The following is a 12,227-nucleotide window of genomic DNA, read 5'->3' on the forward strand; positions in this document are numbered from 1 at the left end:
CCCAATAATCCAACTCTTCCTTCCTTTCCCATTTACCAGTCCCCTATTTGGCTGCCCACAGCCCAAGTTCCAGTGCTAATAATGACTTGTTACAAGCCTGTCCATAACCTGTCCCATCCATACATCTCCTATCTATAGGATAGGCCATTTATTTGGATACACCTAAACAAAATGGGAATGGTTTGTGACAACAACTTCCTGTTTGTGGCATATTAATATATGGGAAGGGGGAAACTTTTCAAGATGGCTGGTGACCATGGCGGCCATTTTGAAGTCGGCCATTTTGGATCCAACTTTATTTTTTTTAATGGGAAGAGGGTCATGTGACACATCACACTTATTGAATATTTCACAAGAAAAACAATGGTGTGCTTGGTTTTAACGTAACTTTATTCTTTCATGAGTTATTTACAAGTTTATGACCACTTATAAAATGTGTTCAAAGTGCTGCCCATTGTGTTGGATTGTCAATGCAACCCTCTTCTCCCACTCTTGACACACTGATAGCAACACCACAGAAGAAATGCTAGTCTAAGGGGGGTCAGATTCCTTGTTTGAATGCTCAGACCTGACGCCCATAATGTGGTGGTGCACCATCTCGCTGGAAAAACTCAGGGAACGTGCCATCTTCAGTGCATAAAGAGGGCAACACATCATTATGTAGCAATTTCAGATATCCAGTGGCATTGAGGTTTCCATTGATGAAGAATAGCCCCTCTATCTTTGTACCCCATATACCACACCATACCATCAATTATGGGTGTCAGGTCCGAGCATTCCTACATGAACAGTTTCCTAACCATCACGAAGACCACCAAACTTCTCCTGACCAGCAGTATCCCATACGTTAAATTTAATACAGTAGGACCTCTGTTGGTATGGAACACCAGTGGGTGGACACCAAGTGTGGCCACATATTTCTTTTCAAATTCACCAGTCAAGTGACGTTTTACAAAGGTTGTTTTGCCTGTACCACCATCACCAACCAGGACAAGCTTAAACTGAACTTGAGGCTCTCCTTGGGCTGCCATAGTTTATACCTCCCATACACTAATGTGCCACAAAGAGGAAGTTGATAACACAACCATTCCAATTTTATTTAGGTGTATCCATATAAATGGCCCACCTAGGTGTAGCCATATAAATGCCCCCCCCTGTAATCTCCTGCCACCTCCCCACACATAATCTCTGGTCCTCACAAAATCTCTAATATGTATGGGCACCCTTGCCCCCATTATAGTCGGAATCACATAGGGTGGAAGGGAGAGGTCACTGCTCATAAAACTTAGGGTAGGAAATAATTGACTGAATAAAGTCTAAAAAATCAGCTTACTGTGTCTCTCTCAATCCTCTTTGCCAGAGCCTCTCGTGATTCTTCTGCTTCTTGAGACATGTTACTTCTTCGGTCAAATTCTAAAAAAATTATTAAACATATATTTTTTACATAGAAAATGAAGAAAAAAGAAAGCAAGAACTAAGAGGTGGATTACGGATGCTTAAAAGGTTGTCTAAGAATCAGAGCAATATGTGGTCCCTTTGCAGTCCAATAACTCATCATAATGTACAATTCCTCCTGCTTTGGAGGTAGAAGTGGCCCCCTTACCTCTTGGGCCCCCGTATGGCTGCACAAGTGGCTCCAATGGTATGATTTGCAGATTTGCAAACACAACATAATAATGAACAACACAAGGTTTAGTTAGTATCATTTCTTCTGTGGCATAAAGTGCGGACCATCCTGAGGATGAGAACTTACCAATTTCTGAATTTGGAGGGATGACGCGGTTCTTTTTATCTCGCATGACTGACTTGGGCGCAGTGGTAGGAGGGAGGATTGATTCTCTTTGCCTGATTCTTTCCTGATTAGCTCTGTAGAATAAGTTAACATAAACATGTTTATTCTGTTTCTCTACTTTTCTGGAGCAATTTCCACCTTTTATTGTGACTTTTATTTGCATCTTTTTAAGTTGTTTTTTGTTCCTCTTTTTACTTTTCTTCGACAACTTTGGTTTTTAAGATGTTTTAGATCGATTCCATGAAATGCAACTTGTACCAAATGTCACTTTGTTTTGGACACATCTCACTCCAGTCCCCCATGGAATAGGGATTTTGGAGGAGTTTACAATTCTATGCATTTTCAAAGGATTTGCAACTTTTGGTGCTCAAAAGTCTCAAAAACTTGTTGAAGAAATAAAAAAAGGATTTTTGGAATTTTTGCCGAATTAATGAATCGCATGGGTCATTTTGCAAAAAACATCAGCGAATACCACAAAAAGAAAAGAAAATAAAGAAAAACGTGACTTCAATATATTGCAAATAATGAATCGGGCTCTATATGTGTGGGGCAGGACAGTCACTGCCTGAGAAACTCCTCCGGAAACAATTGTACTACACCATACACAGTTTTAATTGATAAAGGTCATACACAGTTTTACTTGATAGAGGTCCTCTCTTGTCCAAAATATTATGTTTGCTGTGTGAACATATTCTAAATTTCTGCACAATAAAATTGCTAAATTTTTGTGGAAAGTGTAGTTGGGCAAAAGTTTTGCTACTTTTTGAAACTTTTTACTCCAGTTTTGCCCAGCGCCAACAAAATTGGAGGAGCCGGGCAGACTCTTTTTGAATCAGGAGCGTCTGACGAGTGGCATGCAACTCCATGCGTATCCCCACATATCTTACTCCAGTCAGAGAATGGAGTAAAATTTCACGTGTAAGGAAGGCCACCGCTAATTACGAATTAGACAAGCTGTGATGTCGTGCCCCTATTGAGCTCCCATACCATCTCTTAATAAATGAGGTATGTGCTTCTTTATGAATCCAGATCGTCTGACTCCAGCACACCCCCTCATCAAGACTGGTGTGAAAATCGCTGATTTTGAGTATGGTAATCAAAATCCTACCCCAACTTTGATCCTAGGTATGCTACGACATATACATTTTATATAAACTTCCATCCCTTCCAGTCCATCAGTTTGAAGCAGTTTATAAGTATGCATTTTCTCTAGTATTTTTTTTTTCTTACACCACAGCTTACAGCTTAAAGATATTTGCAATTTTCCATAAACATATAAAATGGAAGACAAGAATACAAACAGAAAATTCCAGGGCGCAAAAATTGTATTTGTAAATTTTCAAAATGTGCTCCCTGAAAATCAGACATCAGCATTTTACCTTGTAGACTCTTCATTTCATGATATTTTCTGTGTTTATAACAGTGTGTAATAAATTTCGACCTTGTGCTATGTGTCACATATTTACCACTGTGCCTGATTTTACAGCTTTCTTCTGTGCTAAAGTCCTTACGTGCAGGCGATACACAAGCGGGGGCGAGAGTACTGACATAGCAGCCAATGTGGCTATTTCTGCCCACACAAAATATTACTTTTAGAGAGATCCTTAAAGATTTTACAGAGACTAATAATTTTAATATTTATCTTAAAAATCGTAATGACAATGAAATTGGCAGATGACGCTTTCAGATGTGGATATAGTGATGAATTAAAAAGTTAAAAAGAAATTTAAAAACTTCAGTGGCATAAGAAGAAAGGAGATTGTTTATTCCCTCTGTTGGATAATCTGGTCTAATTTTAAGACCGGCAATTCATTAAGCCTGTTAATTTGGTAAATCTTTCAGCAGCCACATGCTACCACATTCAGAGACTGACATGCATCTGACATAAGGAATTTATGTGGCGCTCTTCGCCCCTTGGCTGTCCCTGGGCATAAAAACGCCAAAAGTCTCAAATTTTTTGCACAGCTCAAAGTTGCAAAACTTGCTAAAGTTCAGGCAGTTTTATGACATATAACTGTTGTAAACTGTTTGTTGATATCAACAAAAGTTTCAACCAACTGTTGGTTGTATTACTTTGTGCCAGGAACATGCATCAAAAGTTTGGTGTATTGTGTTGCACTTTAGATCACACCCTTTTCCGATAAGTCATGCACCTTTATAGAGCGGCAAAAAGTCCCTTCGGGAAACTCTTAAAAAGTGATTAAAATGCAGTGTAAATTTGGTGTAGCAAATACAAATTTGGTGTAAAATTGCAACCTCTGGAGTTTTTAAAATTGGGAATTTTAAACAATCCTGAAAGCAAAATGTGAAATTTCCATATGTGGTGTTATGCTTGATATTGCCCATACTTTCACAGTGATGGATAACTCATTAACATTGGATGAAGTACTCACTTGAGAGTCTGTGGTCGCATTTTATTTCCAAGTTTAATGTCCGCGAGTGCACTTTCTATATCGTCATGAACCATTTCAGCCTTTAAAAATAAAATATTAGGTGTTATTTAATCGATACAAGTTGTTCAGCAAAATGTTCAAAATCATCTGTACAAAACCTGAGGAGTCCATTACAACTCTATTTCCCAGACAGTGCCGCCTCCTCCTGCTTGACTCCTTTGTTTAAAGTCATACAACATAGAGGCTGTCAGTCAAAAAGGAGGAGGCGTGTTGGGAGGGGGAATAGAGCTAGAGTGACAGGGGCTTCAAATCTTCATCCTCATTTGTCTATCAATTCCATCGCTAGTTTCTCAGTAATGGAAGAACAGATTGGACATGTAAAGGTATGGCTGGGCTTGTCTTTCAAAGAACTTCATGTGTATATAAATAGTTTGGCGGATGTAATCATGCTGACGGATTACAGATTAAGGTCCTCTTCTCCAGCAAGAGCTGAACAGGGACCTTTGGGACCTTGATAAATACTGGTTTCTATTACAGATGATTTCACATATCTGACATTCAGTCAGTGTCATAATGAAGAACATTGGGCCCATCAGAGGACTTGATTCTGAGGCCCACCTTTCATGTATAATAAATCAGTGCATTATCATTAAAGTGTTTTTTGGACCTAGACTAATTTTTACCAGGCACTGTAACAAGTGGTGTAGGCATAACATACACAATGTTAGGATTCGTTTCTGCTTGCTGATTCGATCGATTTTCACATGATTGTTCAGATACTGTGGAATTCCAGATGGTGGAAGCAGGTTCTCCCCTGTTCAAGAGCCCCATAGTTGCTGTAAGGTTTGTACTATAAACTCTGGTGAAGAAGAAGTCAGGGCCCACCAGAGGATTCTCCGGTTCTCTGGTTGGCCAGTCCAACCCTGTTCACTGTCCATGTGCACACTGTGATGATTGGACTGGCCGGGGATCTCCTGACCAAAATATGAGAGTTCATAGATTTTTATGAAGCTGTTGAGTTTTGGTCAAAAGACCAACGGCCAGTCCAAGCATGGCGGTCTGCAATGAATTTAGAATGTATGAAACTGGCTTAAAATAATATCTACCAACATGGACCAATAAGAAGCTTAATTTTCTGAAAAAAAATATTGGTATCGCAGATCCCACCATCACTTCTGGTCAATACGAATTCTTTATTGTATTTACAGTGTGGACATTTCCAGAAGATATCTTCTTCACAAAGCTTCCATAAGTAGTGATGGGCGTACCTCTGGATGTTCGGGTCCAGCAGGTTCAGCCTAATAGTTATAAAATGTTCATTTACCTGAATAGTGGGCCCAAACATACATTGTTTGCCACGCTGTCATGTGCATGACAGTGTGGCAAACATTGCCTTTGATCGGTGGTTAGATTATTCCCGCCGTTCAGAGTGCTACAGTTCTCACGCTGTCAGCATGAGCCCGCAGCTGTGGCAAGAAGTAAAAAGTTTACCACCGGACACAGGCATCGGCTGATGGGACTACTACTCCTATCAGTCTACGCCTGGTGTCGCTGATGAAAGACGGCGTCTGTTCTATAAATAAATAAATAACTTTTTAAAAAAATGACGTGGTTTCCCCTATATGAGCTTTAGGTGAATATAACTGTGTTTAAAGAAAAAAGTAAAGCTGGGTGTCTTTTTTTTCAAATAAAAGACTTTATTCTTGCTGTATACTTATTTACAATATGACCTTAGGATCAGTAATGGATAGCTGTCTTATAGAAGCCTCTCCATTACTAACCCTTGGGCTTGATGTCACCAGACAATACAAAGGTGACGTAAACCCCACAAATATTATCCCTACTTGCCACCGCCACAGGGAAAGAGAGAAGAGCCAGGCAAAGTGCCAGAATTGGCGCATCTAACAGATGTGCCTTTTCTGGACGGCTGCTGGCAGCTATTTTTAGGCTGGGGTGACAATATCCATGGCCCCTTACCAGCCTGAGAATACCAGCCCTCAGCTGTCTGGTTTAGCTTGGCTGGTTGTCAAAAATGGGGGGACCCCATGCCGTTTTTTTTTAAATTATTTAAATAATTAAAAAAAAACACAGGGACCCCTTTATTCTTGATAACCGGTGGTATTGATCTAACCACCGATCAGAGCCACCCATGTTTCTCGTGCTCTCATGCAGATGACAGCGCGAGAAACACCCAGTGTTCGGGGCACGGAACCCGAACCGTAACAGACTTCCTGGAGTAGTCTGTGTTCAGGGTCTGTGCCCGAACAGTAGGTATTTGGTACGGGACCCCAAACTTTTCTGTTCAGATTCGCCCTTCTTTATCCAGAAGTATTCACATGAGAAAGTGTTTCCCATCAGTCTATAACATATCTGTTGATGCTCGTCAACATGTCACGGAGTTACACGCAAATCCAAAAACAACAATGTTGCACCAATATATGGTACTATGATTACAGCTAAAAGCCTATTGCATTGCTCTAATAATAGAAAGCATACATTTATTGCCTGCTAATTGTGGAATGATGCCATATAACTGCTGTTATTATATACAGCTCTGTCAGAATTGAAATATTGCATTTCTAAAATCATACTGTACTTCTCTTTTTAAGGATATTTTTCTTTGGCTTAAATTTTCATAATGCCTGCTGGTTAGAAAGAGCAATGGGCAACATGCTTTATCTAGATGTATATCAAAAGGTTAGAAATTGTTTAAGAAATAAAGCTGTAGAAATGCTGCTACTTTCTCTAAGAAATAGTAAAATAACATTGGATGCCAAGGTTACGGGCACACGCTACGTATTTGGTGCAGATATTTTTTCATTTCAGCACCTATTGGCAGGAAAAACGTAGCGGCAAAAACGGATGCAATCTACAATTACTGTAAACTATTTTTGACATTTTTTACCGATTACCTCTATCTCACAGTTGAAAAAATGTATGTCAGGTTTGCTTTGGTCAACCTCCTGACACACTATAAGCAGGAGGTGAGGGTATCGATGAGGACCTTGGATGCTGCGGCACTTGTGGACTATGGAGAGGGGGAAGTTTTCTAGTTCTTCCTGTCATAAAAAAAGAAAGAACAATGTCACTTAAAGGGTTATTCCCATAGTCTTAGATGGATAATGCTGCATAGCGCTTGTATGGACAAGCTCTTTTGCATTTTACTGCTTATTAAAATTTGCATCCATTCTTAAGATATTAGCAAAATTTTCCAGCTCTTTGCCTAGGAGACCAACTACCATTGCTGTCTAGGTTGTAAGCCCTGAGCTAAAGCTGGCTTGGATTAGGAGATAACAGCATGCACCAGTGATCCTGCCATCTTTAAGACAGTGCTTACAAGCTCAATAGAAAAGAGCTTTTAAGCACTGTGCATATTCTGCTGTCTTGCAGAAGTGGTCGATCTCCAAGACAATGAACTGTAAATAACAGAAAGAAAAAATGCTAATATCTTAAGAACGGCAAAAAAAGAAGAAACTGTTTGACAAAATCCCACTTATGAAGATGAGTTAAAACACATATCGTTAGGCCCATTTCACACGGCTCATGGAATTCTGGACTGGACGCGGGTCTGGTGATCCAGGATCAATAACCTCATAGGCATAAATGAGACGATTAAATTCGGGTCACAAAACCCGCAGCCTGTCCGAACATTTAGTCCGTACTTCAATTGTGAATGTTGGATGAGTGAAATCAGCTGTCAACTTCTTCCTCGCTAAAAACGATACCTGTGTGGCACAGTCTAGAAGGCTGATTGATGTGCTCATTACTTGAAGAACCATTTCTTGGGCCCAGATCTTGTCCTTTGTTTCCAACTGAAATAATCGTTTTATAGCATCCTCCTCAGTGCCGAGGGAATCATTCTTATCCATCAAAAATGTTGCCAGGTGCTGTAAAAACAAAAAGTAATAATTGCTGATATTTCTATCATTAATACATAGTATGGAGAATTTACACAGAAAAGAAATTTAGCTACAATTTTTTTTCTTAGCCACGTGTGTAAGACGGCTACGTTTCATTTTATGTCTCATTATTTCGCAAGTCTAACTAGTACTTAATGTTGGAGCAATTTAGACTTAAAGTTCCCATGTTAAACCTAAAAATAATTATTCCACGAAGAAGCATAAAGACTGCACTCAACAGACTGATGGAGAAAATCACCCGTTTATTGGCACATGTAATTCATGTCGGCCGAGGGAGTGACAGCAGGAGTGGAAATTGAGCTGAAAATGGCCGTTTCGCGCTGTAACAGCGCTTCAACGGGTCATGGAGTGAAAGTCTGTTGAGTGCGATCTTTCTGCTTCTTCGTGGAACGATTCAGCATTGTGGATTCCCTTGGACCAGCACCTACACCTGCCAGGCATCAGAGCTCTGAATACCGCACACCACCTGAATTCACATGGTAACAGCGGTGCCGTCCGCATTTTCTCTTTCCATTTATAAAAATAATTATAATGCTGGGCTGAATATAATCATTTTTTGAAATCACTCTATTCATGTTCATCACTTTTTTGCTACCATTTTCAGTGTGTGAACAAGCACTGTAGGATCCTATGAAAATCGCTTCCGCATTGAAGATGGTAGCCTACAGGCAGGACGCTGATTAATTTATTGCAGACCACAGAACTTGGTCGGTCCGTTCTACGAGTAAAAGCAAAAAACTTTAATAGAGTAGTCTAAAAAAATGATTATATGACAAAGTCCTTTGCTACAGTCATTTTTCAGCTGGGGTCACACGAGCGTAGATTTTCTCATGAAAGAGAATCGGATTGATTATGTTAATGACACCTAGATCAATCTCTAATCCAAGTTTGATACCTGTGCCAGCAAAGTATGGATCTGATTTCGGACAAGAGAATCGAATCACAGGTGCGGAGAAGATGGAGAACAAGATTTATCCATCTTCTCCATTGTGTGAGAAATTGGACTGCACTCGGATATCATCCGAGTGCAGTCTGATGTTTTCCACACTTTCATTCACCTGAATGCAATCCATTTTGAACTCACGCTGAATTGGCATGAGAAAGAAATTGCTAATCAGAAAAGCCCCATATGAAGTAATAACATTGGTTCGAGTGTTAGCCAATAAAACATTGGCTAGCACTGGTCCAATGTATACGCTCGTGTGCATCTGATGCTCCATTCCCAAGTGATTAGCATTTTTATTCATATACTATATAAATGAGACATTAAGTGCTTTGGGTGTGACAGAGCACTTCCCAAGCCTCTACCTCCCAAGGTTGTTTCTACACTTATCATTAGCCTCTTTGACTTGATTGATACCGCCCCATCTTTGTGACGTCAGGTGCCAGGCAAGGAAATCAAACAAGTAATCAAAAGAGGCTGGGAGGAGGAACAACCTGGGCAGGCAGAGGCTCAGGAAGTGCTCTGTCATGCCCAAAGCACTTAATGCCTCCTTTGCTTATGAATTAAAAAGTGAATATAAGCATCTGGGGTCTGGTTCTGCATTACACAATAAAATAGGGACTGCAAGGAAGCAAAACAGTAAATGTCAGGTTTCCCTGCAGATAGCAGCTGATAGTTGGGAATATTCTAACAGTTAGGCACAAACAGGCATTGTCCAAAGTAGACAACATCTTTAACATAAACATTCAAAAGAGGTTAAAAAAAATGGCAAATTGACTGCAGGTTTAAATGATACTGAGCTGTTGTAGCTCACATTATTCACCTTTTCCTGACTCTATAGATGAGATCATCCAAGTCAATGTATATTTCATGTGGGAATCAAAATCTCACTCTTAAAGATTTAAAAAAAAATAAAAAGCGTCCATTATTTCAACTATTCTCTGCCCAAGCTTTTTGACTCTGGGGCTTCCTTTATAGACGACCTGTTGCTTGTGCATCAAATTGAGGTAAATACTTTGTAAAAATTCCTGAGCTCCCCTGATTCTGTTGCTATTTTCCGTTTTGCACTGCATCATGCTATTGCAGAGATATTCACATTCTTCTAGAAAGCACCATGTGCTTGCAGTCCTACTGGGCATTTCTTCAGAGTTTTCTCTGGGGTGGTGTGCTTTCACTCCTCCCTCACACACACACTGTCAATCACAGCTCGGTAGCGTTGGAGACTTCTAGATCGGCCGCTGAGCTGTGATTGGCAGCATCTGGGAGGGAGGCGTGAATGCGTACGTCCCCTGAGAAGACTATTAGGAAATGTGGCGCCCCTGAGGCTCAGTCGCCACAGAGGTACTGCACCTTCTCCTAAGGTGTGGTGCCCCACCATCCAGGTAAGTTGGAGGCTCCTGACCACGCTCCAACACTCGCACCCCACACAACAGAGTAGTTCAGCAAAACTACATTGCGGGTCCTTGCTTAGAGAGAAGCAGAGCACCTTTGGTGGTTCCCTGCTTGGAACACTAAACGTGCTGAGAGGTGGGTGGAGTTGAGAATACATAAAAGAGTGGGAAGGTTTAGGATTATAAGTCAGTCTGACAGGAGGTCAGTGAGTAAGGAAGCCACTCGGAGAGGAGTGGAGATCCCTGGAAGAGGGTTGGAGGAAGGGGTGCTGCGGCTGCCTCAGTGATCTGAGCCAGCTGGCACGGGAAAGCAAAGAAGGGGAAAGACATTGAACTGAAGCCTGAGCTTCCATAGGAAAGAAAGACAAGTACGGAACGAAGGAGTAAAAGGGAACAGAGAGGACGTGGGTTAGGAGAGAACCCTGCCTAGAAGTTCTAAGTGCAAGGCCGGGGCCTGGTCCCCGAGGTTGTATGGACACTTATGGTTCTGCAGCAGACACCGGTGGAGTAGTGGGCTGTAAATGCACTACTCCCATATAAGACTTGGGGGCACAACAGCAATTTGGATAAAGAGCCGGGACTCAGGAGTAGAGAGTCCCCGAAGCAGGCTACAGCTGTCTGCCGTACAAGTAGAGTTCTTGGGAACATCTGTCAGGAGGAACTCCAGTGTAACTCAGTACTAGGAGATCTTCACACTTAAAGGCGCTATAGAGGAGACGTTCAGAAAAGGCACATAAGTTGGCGGAGTGTTGGAAGGGAGCATTCCATCTTGCCTGGAGGTTGACTGAGTCCCTGACCCGGAGGACACGGCACGGAAGCGGGCACTACAGACTGTGAGTAAAGCTTTGGAACTACATGCCCTGGTGTCCTCCATTCCTTCCCGCGTCCGCCTGCCTGGCACTGCTACATCCCCTGTACCGGACACTGCACCATCTAAGTGTCACTTCACCTATTCTGCCCTGGGACAACAGCCCTGCCTGTGGAGGGCTATAACATCATTGCTGCACCACACCATCTGTCCCAGAGGATCTGCATGCAGCGTCGGCCTAACATCTCACTTGCCGAGCACCACAGGTGGCGTCACGAACTATTCCATTAACTACATTCCACCAGTCACATTTCCCCGCCATTACTTGGGCGTCCAGGCCCACGGACCGGGTCACCACTGCTGTGACACACCATCCCCCTGACACCGGCCTGGTACCGAGTACCCCACGGCCCTGGGGTGAGGGAGACCCAGAAACATTCAGTTGGACTGCAATTAGAGATTCCACATACTACCCTCCAAAAGAAACAAATGAGAATATCTCTGAAATAGAGTGACACAGAACAAAAAGGAAAATAAGAGAATCAGGGAAGCTCAAGGATTTTTACAAGGTATTTGACTCAATTGTTTTGAGCAAGAAACAGTTCCTCTTTTTAAAAAAAATGTGTAAGTTTCTTTTCATGGCCTTATTCAATAAGGGATTTTGGCAATAGTCAATGCATTTGGCTTCAGGACCAGAACAATTCGATAAGACCATCTGCTTTGGACTGTGTAATTACCCCTAGGCTACAATCCTCTTAATCTTATCTAAGGCTGTTTATTTCATTGAACCTGCTAAACCTGAAATCTTATCCTTATTGCTTTGTAATTAAAAATGTTTTATGATGCTCTGAAATTGAACCCTTCTATATTTTTTATTCAGTTTCAGAAGGGTTGTCATGTTCCATGACTTCATTGCCTTCCAAGATTCAGACTTTCATGATACAATCAAGCTTCTTTATTTACTTTGTCAGCTATTTTTT

General features: G+C 41.4%; 1 protein-coding gene across 3 annotated transcripts in view; it reads right to left on the bottom strand.

The window, feature by feature from the left end:
• EPS8L2 (EPS8 signaling adaptor L2) overlaps window positions 1-12,227 on the bottom strand; it is a 211,625-nt gene that overhangs the window by 29,685 nt on the left and 169,713 nt on the right. For all 3 annotated transcript variants that reach the window (XM_073554386.1, XM_073554388.1, XM_073554387.1), the window contains 5 exons: window positions 7,911-8,072; window positions 7,098-7,244; window positions 4,186-4,265; window positions 1,754-1,866; window positions 1,334-1,413 (listed from right to left, as the gene is read on the bottom strand). In XM_073554386.1, coding sequence (XP_073410487.1) covers window positions 1,334-1,413; window positions 1,754-1,866; window positions 4,186-4,265; window positions 7,098-7,244; window positions 7,911-8,072 — 582 coding nt within the window. The remainder of the gene's footprint in view (window positions 1-1,333; window positions 1,414-1,753; window positions 1,867-4,185; window positions 4,266-7,097; window positions 7,245-7,910; window positions 8,073-12,227) is intronic.

Source organism: Dendrobates tinctorius, unplaced genomic scaffold (genome assembly GCF_039654945.1).
Source record: "Dendrobates tinctorius isolate UK_male_01 unplaced genomic scaffold, ASM3965494v1 ptg000211l, whole genome shotgun sequence".
Classification (NCBI taxonomy): domain Eukaryota; kingdom Metazoa; phylum Chordata; class Amphibia; order Anura; family Dendrobatidae; genus Dendrobates; species Dendrobates tinctorius.